At 39.8% G+C, this 17,777-nt stretch overlaps 3 protein-coding genes across 9 annotated transcripts; 1 reads left to right on the forward strand and 2 right to left on the reverse strand.

The window, feature by feature from the left end:
• Positions 1–219: 219 nt before the first annotated feature.
• mrpl9 (mitochondrial ribosomal protein L9) lies at positions 220–3,241 on the reverse strand. Its single transcript, XM_084379733.1, has 7 exons — positions 2,967–3,241; positions 1,856–2,015; positions 1,601–1,725; positions 1,454–1,507; positions 1,211–1,312; positions 1,010–1,093; positions 220–713 (listed from the first exon to the last, which is right to left on the reverse strand). Exons 1-7 carry the CDS (start codon positions 3,045–3,047, stop codon positions 330–332), a joined length of 990 nt encoding a protein of 329 aa, XP_084235859.1. The 5' UTR covers positions 3,048–3,241; the 3' UTR covers positions 220–329.
• Positions 3,242–7,285: 4,044 nt separating this feature from the next.
• On the reverse strand, positions 7,286–16,852 carry LOC311273183 (1-phosphatidylinositol phosphodiesterase). 7 transcript variants are annotated; one of them, XM_084380104.1, is made up of 6 exons: positions 14,326–14,414; positions 13,031–13,054; positions 10,300–10,340; positions 9,324–9,395; positions 7,990–8,560; positions 7,286–7,856 (listed from the first exon to the last, which is right to left on the reverse strand). In XM_084380104.1, the coding sequence occupies exons 4-6, from the start codon at positions 9,368–9,370 to the stop codon at positions 7,488–7,490; spliced, it is 987 nt and encodes a 328-aa protein (XP_084236230.1). In that variant the 5' UTR covers positions 9,371–9,395; positions 10,300–10,340; positions 13,031–13,054; positions 14,326–14,414; the 3' UTR covers positions 7,286–7,487. The 7 variants fall into 7 exon arrangements, with proteins under 7 accessions (XP_084236230.1, XP_084236232.1, XP_084236234.1 ...); XM_084380106.1 differs by having other exon boundaries at positions 10,255–10,340; XM_084380108.1 differs by lacking the exons at positions 13,031–13,054; positions 14,326–14,414 and adding an exon at positions 16,824–16,852 and having other exon boundaries at positions 10,255–10,340.
• rpz2 (rapunzel 2) lies at positions 14,431–17,280 on the forward strand. Its single transcript, XM_084380110.1, has 2 exons — positions 14,431–14,538; positions 16,237–17,280. The coding sequence occupies exon 2, from the start codon at positions 16,290–16,292 to the stop codon at positions 16,974–16,976; it is 687 nt and encodes a 228-aa protein (XP_084236236.1). The 5' UTR covers positions 14,431–14,538; positions 16,237–16,289; the 3' UTR covers positions 16,977–17,280.
• The last annotated feature ends 497 nt before the right edge of the window (positions 17,281–17,777 follow it).

The following is a 17,777-nucleotide window of genomic DNA, read 5'->3' on the forward strand; positions in this document are numbered from 1 at the left end:
TGATAACAAAAGATCTGTTTTATCTGTGTAGCATTTCCCAGTATAACACTGAATTGTCTACTGATGAAAACCTTCTCCTACAAAAATCTTTTAAAGTGTATGAATTCCCACAATAATTCATTCAACAACACAGTTCAGTGTCCAGTTGAATTAAAACTCAGTTGTAATATTCATGCACATAACTTGATTCTTTTTTTTAAAGACACGTCCACACACGAGGAGGAACTGAACGGAAACATTTTAATAATCACGCTCTGGTTTTTTTTGCATGTATAATGTGTATTACAGGTAAACAATATCTATTTCAGCTCTATGGCCTTCTTAATTCTTTAATCTTTCTTGGGGTTGTCACTTGGTGGTGCTGTTGTGTCTTCACTTGTATGTGGACTCGCTGCAGTTTCTTTAGCAGCAGAGGCTCCTTCTGAGGCTGAAGCTTCACTAACTTGACTCACAGAGTCTTTACCAGCTTCAGCTTCCACTGCAACGTCAGAAACCGCTTCCACTGCGGCGTCAGACACTGCTGCATCAGAAACTGCTTCCACTGCGGCGTCAGAAACGGCCTCCACTCCAGCTTCCTCCACATCAGCCGGTTCTGAAACACCTGCGGCTGCCTGCTGCTGCTTTTGTACTTTCAACTGCTGCTGATAGCTTGCTGACGGGTCTTCAAATGGCACCACTGACACAGGGATGCGAACAGTGTCTATTCCATTAACCTGGGAAATGAAAATAAGAGTAAGAATAAGCTGAGGTTTGGTAGAATAACGGCCTTAAATAGCTTTTTTGTTTAGTTATTGTTTTTCAAATTGTTGTTGGGTGTGTGACACTGACATGAAGAAGTGCTCTACTTCTTATATGTGGCAGGTGCATTTTGCAAAAACGTGTTTACTATATATAAAAAACATTTTAAACGCTTGTGGTTCTGAATCAATTTGTACAAACTCCTAAAAAAGGATGCAAATAAACTTGATATAATTATGGTTGTGATGCACTGATAATGAATATTTCTTACCGTAACGTCACACCAGTAGTCACCCAACTCATTGATGGACTCAAATGGGAGACTCAATGCATGAGGCGGCACAACAACTCCAAGCTGAGGACAAATTTTATTCAAGTCAATAACTTTACTATGCTTATATTCATCAGAGGCACAAACAGGATGTTTTTCAGTATTTTGACCCATAATGTGAGAGGAGAAGGCCGGACATACCCTCTTGAGAAACTGTCTCTGGACGACCTCTTTAGTGACCTGGAATTCTTCCGAGGGCATTTTGTTTATCATCAATTTGGAGTTTTTAAGGAACTCCACTGTCTGTAGAAAACACGAGGAAACATTTGTTTGAACACAGAATAGTCTGTTGTTTCTTTTATCTCTTGATAACTGAGTTATACAGAAGACCTACACAAGTAGAATAATTAAATGGTTCTTAATATCTTCAGCTGATGAACTTACCAATTTTCCAGTACGCGTTTGGACTCTTTCCTCTAGTTTACCTTCACGTAAAAGCTGTAAGTAAACAAGATGACAGTGATCAATAGCTCTATATTTATCTGACATGTGGGGGGGATATAAATGACTATATTTAATTATGATACACACTCTTAACTCCTCAGCAAACATCTGTTTGTTTTCCAGTGATGGATACACAGCGAGGCCTTGAGGCAGCAGCTTGTTTCTGCCAACAGACTTTTTCACAAACACAGTGTCTCCCCTTCCACCGAGCCCTGTCAGAACAAAAGAAAGTAACTTTTATAATGAAAACTTAAATGCATTTTTTTTTTTTAACTTCCTGTGACAACACACATGTCTGAGGTTTATGTGATCTGTTAAGAGAGCAGTGTTGTAGTGACTCACTGGCTACGGTCTGCGTCAGGATGAGCTCCATCTTCTCCTTGGGAGCATGTTTGGTGTCTTCAACCAACTTGTAGATTCTGTGTCTACGAGGGTGAAGCCTCGGTGTACTGCCTATTTTAGATAAGGGCACCTGATACCAGCGCTCCACCACGACTGTGCTCTGTGGAAACATCACGTTTATGTCTGCTGTCAGTGAACAGTAGTCTTCACAAAGCTTAGCTATTTATGTGGATATGTGTCTCTTTGTTGTTATGAATATTCAGTAAACAAATAAACAAACAGAAAAAACAGTATTGGGGCATTTCTTAAGAGTGGGTTTTTTCACATATATACATATTTTACTGACCACCCCTTGTTAGTAAAAATGTCTTTTTTCAAAAGACGTACTGCAAAGAAGGGTGAAAAATCGAGTTGACCTTTCAACCTTTAGATTGCATTTATATGCGTTTATTATATTCTGAGTTTGAAAATCATCCCCATTTAAAACTAATATCTTAACACTTACAATATGCTGATAAGAAGGCATATCAGTGAGTCTTTAGATCTAATACAGGATGTTAAACAAGTTCCCCAGGGTTTTCTAAACACAAAGGAATTAAATACCAATACTGCAAAAAGGAAAAGAAAAACAAGTATCTCAAAGGATGAATGGATGAGTTTATAAGCAGAAAATGAAAAAGGAAGAACAGATATTTTAATATAACACTATAACACAAACGTAATTCAAAGACACAATCTTAAATTCTGGGAATATGTGTGGAAATGGTGGGTTATGTTTAAATACTGTATGACGTGATAGACTACATGAATAACTACAATACACATGTTACATGTTATTATTTTATCGAAAATATTTGTGTAAACAGGAATATATAAGTTCAGAGGTCATATTTCTCAAAAGCACTTATGCTACAGCCTAAAACAGCCTGTAGCCAGTAAGGTGTTTTAGTGAATGACGTTAATACACAAAATGTACTCAAGTTTTTTAACTCACAAACAATTATCTAAAAATTATTGAGCGATGTTTAGTACTTGTCACTCCTGAGTTGCAGCAGTTTCATAGGTGAGCAGATAGTTGTGTTATTCTGTTAAACAGTGTGGAGACACTGACCTGAGCTGGAGTCAGAGAGAAGCTCCTGACAGCGGGCTGGCTGAGCAGATCCTGAAGGACACGGCGGCCGGAGCTCCACATCTTCACTCAACACCGGAAAACACCTTCAACTAGTTTATTCAGACAAAACACTTAAAAACTTCACTCCAGTCTTGGCTTAGACCCCTCCACCACCTAATTATTCCTCTGTCACCGCTCAGATAACTGCAGCATGCCTGCTAGCCAAAAGCTAAAAGCTAACTAGCGTTTTCGTGTTGTGTGCCGTCAAAGGACCCCACCGGTTGCCATAGTAGTCCCGAAAAAAGCCTGAATTAAAATTCTAAGTTGACTAAATCAGCCTTTAATCTTTTTTAAATTATGCTTCTTATTTATTTTTTTTTCATTTCTGCATTGAATATGTTATATTTGTATCATTTTACATTTGAGGCGGTCACTGTCAAAGCACAAGATAGAGACGAGAATTGCAGCCAGCATTTCTTTATTCTACACCATAATCATCCTGACCATCGTGATCTTCATCTCAGACCATTTAACAACTGGTGGTTGTGACAAGACACTCAGAATTCATAAAAATACATCAGTTATGTAATATTTCACATATTCTAATCATGCAAACAACATTAAACATTGTTATTACACCATCTCAATCAGGAAAAGTTGTTCCACTGCAGAAAAAAATACAATATCACTACAAATGTATCCTCCATCTCAATAATGACTCAATTTTAGCTGCCGCTAGATTATCTTACAATCATCGGCTTTCAGCTCAAACATGAACTTGTTTGGTGTCAACAGGAAGCATGTGACGTGACAGTGCAGTTGTGTGAGAGTGGTGTGATGTTTCAGGAAGTCTTGAGAATAGCTAATGTTGAATTAAGCCAGACAGAAACGCCAAAGTGAAGCACCTTGTGTGTTGTAACAGAGAAGATATCACATTTTTTTTACTTAAGTCTCAACTGAAGTAAATGCAACTTTTATTTGAGCATTTATAGGAAGGTTGCAGAACGAAGTCTTAAGTTTACTTGCAGCTGCTTATAACTTATATATATTCTAAAACCTGCCAAAAAATATATAAAAACAGCCCACAGGAGCAGTAGCAGGAGCAGTAGCAGGAGCAGGATACTGTCAAAAATGGGGAAAGCTTCCCTCCTGTCAAACTCACTGTGAACGTAAAATCCTAAGATATTTGGAGACACGAACAAAGATTTCCATCACACATCACCAGCTGGGGGTTCTTCACTTAATGCACCATAGAACGAATGGCGGTTGGGTATCAATCTGCGTCCTGCTCTCACAGCCTTACAAAGGCCCAGACAAGAGATGCAACACCCACAGACAAAGATGAGAGTCATCGAGGCCCACACCAGTGTGGTGATGATGAAGGCAAAAAGGTAGGTTGGCTTGTGGCAGTACAGATCTCCGGTGTATTTGGGAGGATACACAGGATAAACCCAGGTGGTGCCTACAGGGGAACAATTCAATTTAGAGTTAAAACTACGTTCAAAAGCTGAACTCATAACATATTTTCTCAGTCATATGTTTACTGATTGATAGGGTTCAACATCAACACATATTTTTATGTCAAAGGCAGCACATTTATCACATGAGAGGTTTCTGACTGTGTCATGTGCTGTTTTCATTTGTTTGAAGTGGGTTGGAAAATATGATATCACGTACTTCAGTGAACCAATCAGGATTCAGCAACATTTGAACCAGAATCTGATGACAGTTGGTGGTTTGTTTGGTCACTGTCAACCAAATCTGAGGAAACTACACCCACACAGTCCTGAGTTTTTGAGTGCTTAGCCATGAAGGATGTGCTTTGTTGTTGTTGTTGAACTTAAAGATATAATATGCAAGAATTCTGGATTAAAATGTCCGTTGTTACATATTATGTTGCATTAAGTGCATTATTCCAAATGTTTCTAATAATACTCAAACCAAGTGAAATCCACAAGTTCACTCAAGGTAACGTACTGTTTCATTTCGTAGCCTCTTGCTATGACTTCTGGAAGAGAGTCAAGGAACCAATAACCTTTTTATAGGTTCTTTGGTTAAAGTAAAGAAGGAAGTCCGCAAATGTGACTAAAAGTAACATTAATTGCGCGAGTCTAATAACTTCAAACAGCCAGATTACTTTACTTTACATTAGCTGTAAACTAGCAAGCAACAGCACACACAGAGGGTGTGAGTATCTGTGTGTTTGCATTCAGGTCAACTCTCACTAAACTCAGCACTCACCAGCGACTCTAGTTCTCTCTCTTTTTTTACCCGCATCTCTACAATGTTACGTTCATAAAGTTAAATCACATCCCCCTCCAGCTCCAGTCGGTAATCAACATTAAGTAGCATTAAATGGAAATACTTGTTTAGGAAAAGTTCCTAAATTTTGTAGCCAACTTATGTACAGCACTTGGGTAGATATATATACTTCATTTTCTTTCTCTTTTCTTTTTAAATATCATGGTATAAATACCTCTCTGGCATTTTCTTACCTGCAATGATCCAGCAGAAAGTGAAGAAGTGCAGGAAGGCCGTGCAGCAATAGCTCATGACGCCGGCACATCCGTCATCCCAGATTCTCGTGCTGTAGGTCACAGACAGAGCGAGGATGCTGGCCCCTCCCAACACTATCAGGTAAATGGGGATCCTGGGCTCAACTGGACATCTGTCCAGATGTGTAGCCCCTATGATGCAGATGTCCAAAACCCCAAAACAATGTCAATATTAACAAGGGATTATGAAAAAGACACTAAAACTTCCCAAAGTAATACACAAAATATTAACAGAAGTAAACCCACCCAAAAAAATGGCTGCAATCATAACCATCCACCAGATAAAATTCAGCACAACTACAAGAAAGGAAGAAGAAGAGGGTCAAGCATTGGTTTAACAGAAGGCAGACATAAACGTGACGGAGGAAAGACTTCTAACCAGCTGATGAAATCATCGCAGCCTTTTGAGGCCTTGATCCCAGCTGTGGAGACGGGTCCATATCTGCAGTACAGAAAGAAACAGTCTCATCACAATTATATACAGACATCAACAGGAAGAGGAGGAGCAGCAGCTGTGTTATACTCTACCTGTCCAGCTCTGAATGGAGACGCTTTAAAGCCCTTTTCTTCTACGGTTGTCGAACCGTGCGTGAGTCGGCGTTATTTCCTTTTTCTTTGTTAGCAGCCGTCACTGTTTTGGCAGGATGTTAAGACATATAAGGATTTGCAACTGTTTCGCAACACTTTGTGTTTCCCCAGGAGGAAACATACAATCTGATACAATCAATCAGCAAGTGTGTTTTAAGCCACAAACTAGCCCGCAAATTCAAATCATACTTTTATGAAATTTTAAAAGTTGCATTTCATGGGACATAATCAATAGATATTCATGGGATTGCATGGTGCAGTTTGAGGGCTCAATGCATGTAAACCAACACAGGAAGATTGGAGTTACACCAACAGTTACACAGACAGTATAAACTGTATTATCAGCTCTTATCAGTGTGGTCGTGACAACATAGTTTATCACATATTTTCTCACGTTATGCAGTGCACTCTTATTATTGGTTTCCTTCATCATTTTAGCACCAGGACTAAAGAAGCAGCCATAAAACACTTGTCAATATTCAAATGATTTCTAAGAAGCGTCTTTGACTTTGACTCGACTGAGTGCTGGTGTTTTACAATAGTTACATCACTGACCATATTGGAGTCTTTAGCGACAGTGTGACACTATTAAGAGTGTAGATATAAGAAGTAAAAGCAATCTAGCGTGAAGCCACTTCCACAGATTAAGAATTACTGATCAAATCATCAGAAAGAAATCTCTTCAAAGAGTTTTAAACAGGTATGTTGGCTGTGATGACCAAATTTGCCTGTTTTTATCTACTGTTGGGAGCAGAATTTAGGATCTGATCTGAACCCTGCATGTCTCAAATCAGCAGTTGGATAGTTGAAGTGGGCTTGTGATGCAAATGTTGACACATTTTTTTCCCCTACTAGGCACCACCTCACACACCAGTGAGCCAGAACAGGATGGCAGTGCCAAGACTACCTGATGCCAAGAGCCTCTACAGCAGCACTGCCACCCTGTGACAATGAAACATGAGTGCTTATATCTGTGCTACCTCAAATGTAACTCCAAAGAGAAACAGAAACACCAACCTGGCAGTTATTTCTGCAAATTCAAGAAATATCTTTCATCAGACTTCTTTTCTTTTATACAGGTGGAGCAGGAGATTGTGATTATTTATTTGTCTCTTGTCTCCAAATGACCAGACTGGTTATATATACACAGTATATATTCACAAATAGCAATCAAAACACGTCTCAGCAGTTTTCACTGCAGTTTATTTTCACATCTTGCCATTTCTGATTTATTTCTTTTGTTCCCAGTATTGTTCCCAGTGAATGACACAATGAGAGGTTTCATCCAAGGTTCATTACAGTAAGTTACACTTTACTATTGAATTCCAGGGTTGATCTCATTGATTGTACAGTCACTGACCAGTCTACCATTCCCTCTCTAATGTCTGATCATCTTCTTTCTCATTGAAGAAATTGCATATTTCAAACTTGCCCTGCGAGCTTCTGGGTTAAAGGCCTGATTTCTCTTTCTGACCTCTTTTAGCTGGAAGTCAATGATCATTTGAATAATAGGAGCAGCTGGGAAGTCCATGCAAATGATTCCAAGGCGCTGGTCCAGGTCGGTCTTGGCCCTCAGGTAGTCATACAGTTGTGGATTGATGCGCTGCGCGACGGCTCTGGGGAAAGCAAACACACCGGCACCACTGGTGAAGGTGAGAAAGATCTGACCCTTGTTTCCTGTCGGTGCGACCTCAAGATGTTCATAGACGCTCAGCCATTTCTCCTGCACGTACATAAGTGATGGTACCTACAGGGACAGCGAATAACTCAAAATCATTCATCACGCTTGGCTTGACTGGAACAATTCATAAAATCTATCAACCTTTACTGATTTTTCCCCTTTGTTGTGGGTTGTGTGTGTGTGTTGACATCTTACATACCTTCCAGTCATCGGCTATGTCCATTGAATCATAGCGCATCCCCAAGTCTGGCCCAGAAAACTGTTGCAGGACAATGAGTTTCCCCCGGGCCTCTGCCATGGTTGGCACAAGCCGGCTGTGCCACAGCAGGTCCCAGTCAGCATAACGATGGATGTAGTCAACCACAGCGCCGTAGATGTCATTCGTCTCACTGAACTCCTCCTTTATGCGCATCAGCACCGTCTCACTGGGATACTCTCGGAGGAAGTCAACCACTCCCTCCAGCACATGGCCGAAGTGCCCCCGTTGATAAGACACCCCGTGATGAAGGGTGAGGTTTCCCTTGACGTGACGGAGACGGATGTCTAGGAAGCGGATGCCGGCTCGGAGCTGGGAGGCCAGGCTCCAGGTCTGGCACTCAGCATACACACCACCGTACACGGCCATGGTGTTGTGGGTCCCAGGCATGGTGACTTCAGACAGCGGCTGATCATCAGGGATGCTGGCCATCCAGGCTGGGTTGAGGAACTCTGGGTCGGGTGTGTCGTCATAGTCAGGTCTCTGAATGGCACCCTGACTCAAACCAACGAGTCTAAAACATAACAGGTTTGTCAGCAGAGATATTTTTCTAGTACTAAAAGAATGTCTTTTACTTCATGGTGTAGCTGTTTTAAAGCCCTTTTAGACTGTCAATAATGGTGATAAAAATACTTTATATTTTATTTTTATTGCACTGTATTTTTATATTTTTTGATATGTTCATTTAAGTAAAGACCGAGTGTTTGACTTCAAGCAGTCGCATAGATTGAATTAGTTGTTGGATTTCTTGATCATTACAAAATAATAATAATAAATAAAATAATTATTAATTATTAAAAATAATAATGCAGCTGTACGGCTGATGTCTCCTTGAATTTTTACACATTAACTTTTTTAACTGTTATATTTTCGGCTTTTGTTACTGGGACACATATTGCCTATGGTGGAAATAAATTCATCAGCATTGGGGATGAAAGTGCTGGTTTTGGATTAAGAAGGCGCACTGTGTTCCCAGCTGACAGAGCACAGGACCACAGCGGGACGAGGAGAGGTGGACTTCAAACGCACTTAAAGTTGATGTACAGTGTTCATCTGATGTTGAAATTTTAATGTTAAAGATCCCAACTGTATTATCATCACCACCTTGTTGCTGCTGTTTACATTCACCCAGACACAAATTCCAAAAACTTTGGGATAAATAAAGTTATATTGAGTTGAATTGCATTATAACCTAAAGGGTTATGCAAATAAATACAATGCCATTTAGTCTCTTCAAAGTGTTTTGTGTAAAGATTACGTGTTTTCAATCTACTCACCCCACAAGCACCATCAGCTTAATGAACATCCTCTGCTTTTTCATCATGTCTGGTCAGTTGTGGTGACCAGGTCTACGATCAGCAGAGGTGAAGGCAAAAAAAGAAAAGAAAAAATACACAACAGAGATCAGCATATAATTAAATGTACCTTTAATGTAAAGTGAATAACAAACTGGCCAATAAGATGATCAATTAATTACCGAGAACTACTGTATTTAGCTATTGAACTATCAATAAACTGGTCAACAGGATAATGAGAGCCTTAATGAAAACATACATCATCGCCTGTCAATGACGTTGGTCGTTAAGAAACTGTTTTTTAAGTTTTATTTAATTAACAATACACCTGTCCAGGTTTATTGTGTAAATATTACAGGTAGTTTTGAACATTCTGATAATATTAAGTTAAATATCCAAAATAAAATGTTGAGGATGACCTCAGAAATTACTGTTAAAAACCTCACTTCGCCTGCTGGTGGTGCAGAGCCAATAAAAATGTAACTCTTGAACCCTTTCCTCTGTTGATATATAACTATTATTCAGCCTCAGTTAATGCTGTCAGGGTTGCACTCCTGATAACTGGATGCTAAGTACAAGCCTGAAATATACATTTCTCACGGAGAGGCAAGAACAATGTCTTTTAGGTAGACGACTTCAGCTACATCAGTGTTCGTTGAGATTAGAAAACTAAATGACCTCACTCTTCTCTCCCAGGCTGGCATGTACCTGCATATTCCTTTAAAAAAAAAGAAAAGAAAAAGCACTTTCCCTTCGTGAAAACATGTAGAATCTAAACAAACAGTGGAAACAATTAGATCCTGGACCAGGCTAAGGTTGACCTCAGCTCACCCCACCAGGCCATTTCAATGGCAGGCTTAAACCTTTCTAATCCCAAAACTGAACCAAACCGTCCACTGCTGCTGTGTCAAACCTGCTGATGTGTTGATGTGCTGCTCTCGGCCGCTCCAGTTCATACCTGAAACCAGAAGGTGTTCGTCCTAAGTCGGGTCCGGGTGACTGGGGATAGAAAGAGGGAGAGAGAGAGAAGAGTGGAGGGGTCAGAGGCAAAATGACAGAGTCAGAGTGCCGACCTGGGATGTTATTGTGGGAAATACCATAGAGGAGCAGCTGAGCTCTACGTTACAGAGCAGGGGTGGGAGCAGAGGGGTGTGTTTGTGCGTGAGGGGTATTCATCTCATCGTGACTCTCACTTATTGTGGTTCAGAAACCCTCAAAATTAAAAAATCTTGTCAAGGAAGTGGATTGGAAAATGACTGGATTATGTGTTGGGCTTCTGACAAGTGTTAAAGGTTTCTTTAAAGGGGCAGCTCACCCCAAAATCAAAACATACGTATTTTTCTTCTTAACTGTGGTGCTGTTTATCCATCTAGATTGTTTTGGTTTGAGTTGCAGAGTTTTGGAGATCTCCAAAAAAATCCTGGAGATCTCTAGGAAAGCTGCTCAGTGGCACATGAAGCCAAAAAAGCCCAACTTCCCGGGTATAAAATGACCCGCGTCTTTCGTGTTGTGGGGCCCAAAGAGCGTGCACACAGAGACTTCCGCTGACTGAGCCAGCTAACTTCCAGTTTTGCGCCTGGCTAGCTTGAATAGGGATGAAATGATTTAACTGTATGGCTTTTCTCGACTTCCCAAATGTTATCACACAGATATGGCTCAAATAATGATAAAGACATAAGTCATTTTGCTGGGGGTTGTGACTTTTACAAAAATGTTTCCACGGTTTTACAGCCCCTCCTTTACAATGTAAGCTTATGGGGAAAATTCTTTTTGGGCCCAAGTGCATCACGTGTACATAGCCGAGAGGCTCGTTCTCATGACAACGTGGGATGTAAACATTAATCCTCAGCTGAGCTGTAACTTTAGGTTGCTTATCTTAGCCAAAGGTAAGAGGATAAATATGTACTTTTGATTGGGGGTGGGGGGACCCCTTTAAACCCACATTATGGATGTTTGCTTTGATATGGTATGGCTATTACACCTAATGTTATATTAAAAATCCAATTCAGACAGTTAGGTGTAACAAGCTAAAATGATTCAGGATCAAAAAAAAAATTTATCTGGTCAGTAGAATGATTTTATAATCACTCAGAAATCATTTGTTTCAGCCCCAACAGGTTATGTGCATCAGCTACAGATGAATGTTTTCCCACAGGGTTTCTTATCAGTAAGTGAAAGGCCCAAAATAGACCCGATATTGATAATACAGAAGGAGATAGAATTTGTGTATTTAAGATATAAAAGATAAAAAATTAAGTACGGTCTACAGAAATAATTTTTGCATACGTCAGAGTTCTTGCTGGGCCCCAAATGTTATCCAACAGTTTAACTACATTATGTGAGGTATATAAAAACAACAGGAATGGTCAACACTGAAAAAAATTACCATTTACCCAGTAAGAAGAATGGGTTTATTATATTTTGTCTTCAGAAAAGCTCGGGATAATGTCCAGATTCAGTTGGTTTGGTCGTAAAGAACCAGTCCAAATATTCACAAAAAAGCAGTGGTGCATACAATTATGTTTAACGTTAATATCTGTATCTATAAAGTTATTTGACTTAAGCCACAATCACATAGTTATCTGGTAGTTTGTATGGAGGCTTTTTGTTTTCAACCAGGGCATTCTGACTCTGCTGCCTTTTCAGAAAAAGAACAATAAACTGAGAAAGGTGTGAAACTAGACCACTGTGATCAACTTGCACTTCAGTTGGACCCTGAAGAAGACACACACACACACACACACACACACACACACACACACACACACACACACACACACACACACACACACACACACACACACACACACACACGTCTTCTTACAAACTAAACTCTGCAAGATGATCAGTGTGCTCTAGTTTCTCTTCATTCTCAGGTTAACATCTACTCTACTGTACTGTATGAGTGACATCATTATGACAAACATGCTTGAAATAAATAGTTTTGGATAACCCTCCCACAGATATTCAACTCAGAGGAGAGGGGCCAAGGGCGAGTGAGGTCCTGCTCTCCGAGGGGTCAGGGAGAGTGTATCTGGGCAGTGTGTGTATGTGTGTGTGGTACATGGAAAAGTCTGCAGATGTTTTCAAGATTTGTCTCCTATCACTACGCGGGAAGCAAGTCAAATATTACATAACAGACTTGTCCTTGTCCTCTTAAAATAATATTTGTTTAGCTGTTAATACAGATCATACACCCAGAGTGCAAAGAATAGAAATTCCTGCAGTTTTTAACACGTAACCAGGCCAGGTGAATCCAGGTGAACACTGGGAACTTATAGAGCTTTCCTTGCATTTACCAAAACAATGCAAATATTAAGTAAACAGTGAAACAAAGATGTGTTTCTACATGTACGTAAAGATAATGCTATATTATCAAACTTCCTGTTGTCAGTGCCTGTATCAACAATACTGTTTATTGATGTAAAATAGATTCATTTGATTAGCGTTTGTTCTCCTGAAGCTGACATAATGTTGTATTTTGATGTGAGGGGCTTAGTGTGCAGGAAACTATGAATGAGGCAGAGTTGAGGAGCAGGAGCATGTACTGCTATGTGTGACAGTGTAATTACTTATACTACCACCAGATGACACCAAAGTCCAGCCTTTTTAAATCCCGGTTTTAAGCACTGCTAACCCTAAAAGTGCCTTTGTGCATGAAATGTACTCTATAAATTAACTTATCTTACTTGCCACAGTGGTAGTTTACAGAGCTGTTCCCAAGGATGATCATGATGGACGAAATTTGGAAGAAATGGGCCACACAGGAAGTCACATGAGAAAAATGACAAACAGAAAATAAAATAAATGTCCAAATTAACCAATAAATCAATCAATCTTCAAATGATAGCATTTACAGGGCAACTGGAAAGTTTGCAAACCCTTTAGAATGGTTAATAAAACTGTATAAAAATATTATTTTTGAACTAAAGTGTGATTAGATCTTCATTCAAGTACTACAACTACATTAAGATGACCTGCTTTAACAAATAATTTATAATTATTCATGTATTTATCCAGTAAAATGATCAACAACAACCAACATTAAATGTATTTGTTGGATAATGTAAGTGAACCTCTAGGATCATCATGTCATTTAAAGGTAACTGGAATCAGGTGTTTCGATCAAAGGGATCGCAATCAGGTGTGGCCAGAATGTCACAAAGGACCCCGGGGTAACATCTAAGGATCTACAGACCTCTCTTGAGTCCATCATGAGACAAACACTGGTTAAGAATGTAATATAAAGCAGGATACACACAGGAGAAAGCCACTTTTCTCCAAGAAGAACATCACTGCCCATCTGAAGCCTGCTAAAGGCCCGGTAGATGAACCAGAAGGCTATTGGAAGAGTGTTCTGTGGAAGGATGAGTGCAAATTAGAGCTTTTTGGCAGAAAAGTGCCCTTCACTTCATTTACCATTTATGTGATCTTAGGCTACTTCATGTTACATCCAATGAAAAATAGTAATTCCCGCTCACTTTTTTTTAACCTCTGGATTGATTTAAATAAAAAGGCTGATGTTTCGGTCACAAAGACCTTGCTCGATACGTGTCTTTTTGAGGGATTTGCGCCATACAAAAGCCATGTGTGTGTTTAAAATTCAATTTATCTCCATTGTATTTCAAAACCTTGGCAAATAAAACCAAATCTATTTGCTTGTCTTGATGCCAACTGACATACTGTACATGAGAAAACACATCTTTTGTAATTTGAGTACACTGACCCTTTACATCCTGAGTGTCACTGCTACAAGACATGATCAAACGTTGACACAAATAATGGAATAATGCCAGCTTTGTTGTTTTTCCAGTTTAGTATCGGTGAAACTGCAGTGATTAAACACTCAAAGGGATTCTGCTTTTTGTTATTACTAAGTATGACATTGTCTTTACTTCTGTGGTATTTGGTCACCCAGGTTTAGCAGGTGTGAGGACCTACAATTAAAACAACACAATGAAAAGGATACTCTGTCATTCATTGCCTGTGTTGCAGCCTGGGGTCGGGCTTGCAGCCGCAGTGCATCTGGAAGAACTCCCCTCATCCAATCAGCACGGGGCATGCATGAGTCACTTCCTTGTGTTTATTTCCATATTTGGCAGGAAGGGGCGGTCTTTATTTGACTAGGGAGGAAAATGGTGGAAAGGAGAGTCAGACGGCTGCTGTAAACAGAAGGATACCAACAGTTTTGTCTCTGGTGAGTAAACATCTGTCGTCTCACTGCTTCATAATCTACATCTGAAGGAAGTTTAAACTCTGTGTGATGGCTGAGTCAGCTAGGACCCATGACAGGAACATAAAAGATGGTTGATTCATGTGTGTACTGTGTGTATGGCTTGGAATCAGGAAATGAGAGAAACAGGGTGAAATAGAGTAGAGTAGACTAGAGTAGCAGGTTCTGAGTTAAAGTTAATGGTGCCAAATAGCAGCTGGAAATTATCTTAACTATTAAATGTGACATATGAAAGGTCACAACCCGTAACCATTTGTTTATTTCCAGTCTTTCTTGTGTTACTAGGAGGACACACCCACTGTTGTCCCAGAGTTATTTTTCCAGAAGGACAACATTGACTAAGATGATTAATGCCGCAACTATGACAAGGATGCACTACAGTTGGATGAGGGTCTGTGGTCTCTGAAACTATTACTTTAATACTGCAGGGCTTCATAAAAACATTATAAAATAATTTCCCAAAACACAATACTAGCTTCATTTTTGATTTTTACATTTGTGACTAATATTTTATTTAATTTTTTACATGATTTGCAGCTAATATTGACAGGTAACCTCTGTCAATAACATATTATAAAGGCATGTTGCGGCATTAAAAGGCAGGTAAATTAACAAAAGATAATATTCACGATAATAATGCAAATAAGATTATATGCTTAATTTGTAACTGTTGATAACTTTGAATGCTTAGTTCCTGAAAACATTGTGGAGGAACAAAAACAAGTTTCCTCTTCAGCTGCAATGACTGGGCGATTAATAATCAGTTTGTTGATGACGACAAAAAAATTAATGATCGTCAGTTTTTAAAACTAAAACTCAATGAATGATCTGGGTCCAGCATATCGTTTGGGAATATTTGCTGCTTTTCTTAGTCCTCTATGATATTAAGGCTAATGTAAATGTTGTCGTCGTTTAAGCTAACTTCCTGTCCGTTTTGAAGTCAGCAATCCCCTCCCTCTTTTCTACATCAGGAGGATCCAGCTCTCTGTGTGTTTACGAGCAGATGGGACCGCCTCTTTATGAAGTTTGTTGTCCTGATTGGATAAAGTGCGCAGGGATGCCAGAAAATTTCTTCTCTTTTTTACTGCATGAGCAGGGGGAAGAGACATGGGTTACTGACCAAACAATTCTACGCTCTATTACAGTGATTACTGTTAGAATAGAGAGCTATTTAACACTTATTTTGATAAGAAAATACAGCTTATAGCAGCTTTTAACTGAAGTTTGGGGGATTTCAGACAGTCGGTTGGACAAATGAGTACATTTTACTGTTTAAACTTGGGCTATGGGAAGTTGTTATGATCATTTTTCAATTTTTTCTGATTAATCGTGAAAACAATGATAAGATTGATCAGTAATGATAATATTCATTACTTGAAGCCCTAGTTTCTTCCTCTGCTCACATGTTGAAGTTCTGTGTGTCACTGTAGAAAACAGGAGCCCTCATTGTGACCTGTTGCCAGTAATATTAGAGTGTAAGATGACACCTTCTACAATATGGCGTGTGTGCAGCTGCTGGTGACATGTGGGTTGTTCCAGCAACCTGAGAGTGGGCCATGAGCTGAATTCTTAGGTTAATGCAAGTAGAAGCAGCATTTGAGACCCTCTGTGACCAAGAAGCTGAAGCTAAAAAACACATGGTGCTTTTCTCTCTCTCTCCAGCCTCCAGACTAACTTCGCCCAAACCTTAAAACAGCAGAAGAAAAGCAGTCGTGATGGCTGACGCAGCAAAGATCAAGAAAACTGCAGATAAGGTGCTGTGCTGTGTTGAGAAGGTGTCCTCCTTCGCCTCCTCCATCGACCCCATCTTTGGTATAGTCTCCTCCCTGGTTGGAGTGGCTCGCAAGGGCCTGACTGATGAGGAGGGCCACCCTCTAGACAAGGACTTCCAGGCGATCAACACTAAACTGGAGAGCATTTCAGAAAAGAACCACCAATGCCTGAGAAAGATCTGCATCGACGAGGTGAACGAAACCTACGGCAAGTATGAAGAGTATATCAAGCACCAGTACGCTGCCTTCAACAACATGGTGGCGCAGATGAAGAAAGATCCAGACAACACCCAGCACTTCATGGAGACCTTTGAGAGGATCTATGAGAGAGACAAGAGCGACTTGAGCCTTGATGTGTACTACCGCGGTGTGATGGGTACCAATTTGCTGTTTGGAAGAACCCTTCTGAAGGTGTACCTGGACAACTGCGATGGCGACCGTGAGATCATGGAGCGCCACTGTTCACACATCACCCACCTGTTCCACATTGGCCTCATCGCCCTCATGGGCTACACAGCTGTTACAGAGGATGACGAAGATGAGGTGCGGGAGAAGTGGGCCAAGAGGGTGGAGGACGTCCAGAAGAAAATGCAGGAGGTGCTCAGTCAGTGCAAAGACAAGTCGTCCTGAACTGGGACCAGCAGAGGGGATGTTGTCTGGGTTTGGTGGCAACACCGGGGACTCTCAGCTGTGGACCAATAAAAAAATACAAACTATGTTATAATATAAAGAAACAAAACCAAAGCCATGTTTTGTGCACTTGAGCTGAAACTAATATTTTTTATGGCAGCATTTTAGTAATTGTATCAACATTGTATTTTTTGTTTCAAAAGAGACCACTATCTGTTTCAGCTGCTTTGTGTTACAGTGCATGTCAATATATGCTGAAGTTTTATACAATCTGTTCAATTAAAATATGCACATTATTATTTGATGAAGTTGTATGTTTGTGAAATCTGTTTGATCTACGCTAAAACCAGCAATCACATTGAGCAAACACCCCCCTTAGAAAAAATTGCAAACTATATGAATCCATTCAAATCGTCACAGGGTCACAGTCGGCGCAGGGAGAACAATACAAGCAAGGAATTATAAAGGAAGTGCCCCCCTCAGGTGCAGTCACTTCACTGTAATAAGAGGCTATATGTGCTGCCTTCCTCCCTTTGTTGTATCTTTGACTCCAGCTGCTATGTTGTATGTGTTCTAGCTTAAACCACACAGACATAAAGAAATCTAAAAAGAAATTAAAATAAAAACAAAATTCTTTGCAATTTGAACTTGGACTCCTGCGTCATCTATGGGTCTCTCAAACACACTCCAGATTCAATTACTTAATCAATCAATAAATAAATAAATAATAATTGGAAACATTTTGTACTATGATTAATCTTTCCACTACTTTTTCAGCAAAAATCCCAAATATTCTTGAGT

This window comes from Pagrus pagrus, assembly GCF_965226575.1.
Source record: "Pagrus pagrus genome assembly, chromosome: 17".
NCBI classification, from domain to species: domain Eukaryota; kingdom Metazoa; phylum Chordata; class Actinopteri; order Spariformes; family Sparidae; genus Pagrus; species Pagrus pagrus.

What these genes read in the sequence shown, in the direction of transcription:
- mrpl9 (XM_084379733.1), bottom strand. Translation starts at nt 3,047, where the DNA reads ATGTGGAGCTCCGGCCGCCGTGTCCTTCAGGATCTGCTCAGCCAGCCC. An exon ending in AGAGACAGTTTCTCAAGAGG is followed by an intron (nt 1,094 to 1,210) that starts GTATGTCCGGCC and finishes ATTTGTCCTCAG; the next exon opens with CTTGGAGTTGTTGTGCCGCC. An exon ending in ACTACTGGTGTGACGTTACG is followed by an intron (nt 714 to 1,009) that starts GTAAGAAATATT and finishes TTCATTTCCCAG; the next exon opens with GTTAATGGAATAGACACTGT.
- LOC311273183 (XM_084380108.1), bottom strand. Translation starts at nt 9,370, where the DNA reads ATGATGAAAAAGCAGAGGATGTTCATTAAGCTGATGGTGCTTGTGGG. An exon ending in AAGCTGATGGTGCTTGTGGG is followed by an intron (nt 8,561 to 9,323) that starts GTGAGTAGATTG and finishes GTTATGTTTTAG; the next exon opens with ACTCGTTGGTTTGAGTCAGG. An exon ending in ACATAGCCGATGACTGGAAG is followed by an intron (nt 7,857 to 7,989) that starts GTATGTAAGATG and finishes CTGTCCCTGTAG; the next exon opens with GTACCATCACTTATGTACGT.
- rpz2 (XM_084380110.1), top strand. Translation starts at nt 16,290, where the DNA reads ATGGCTGACGCAGCAAAGATCAAGAAAACTGCAGATAAGGTGCTGTGC.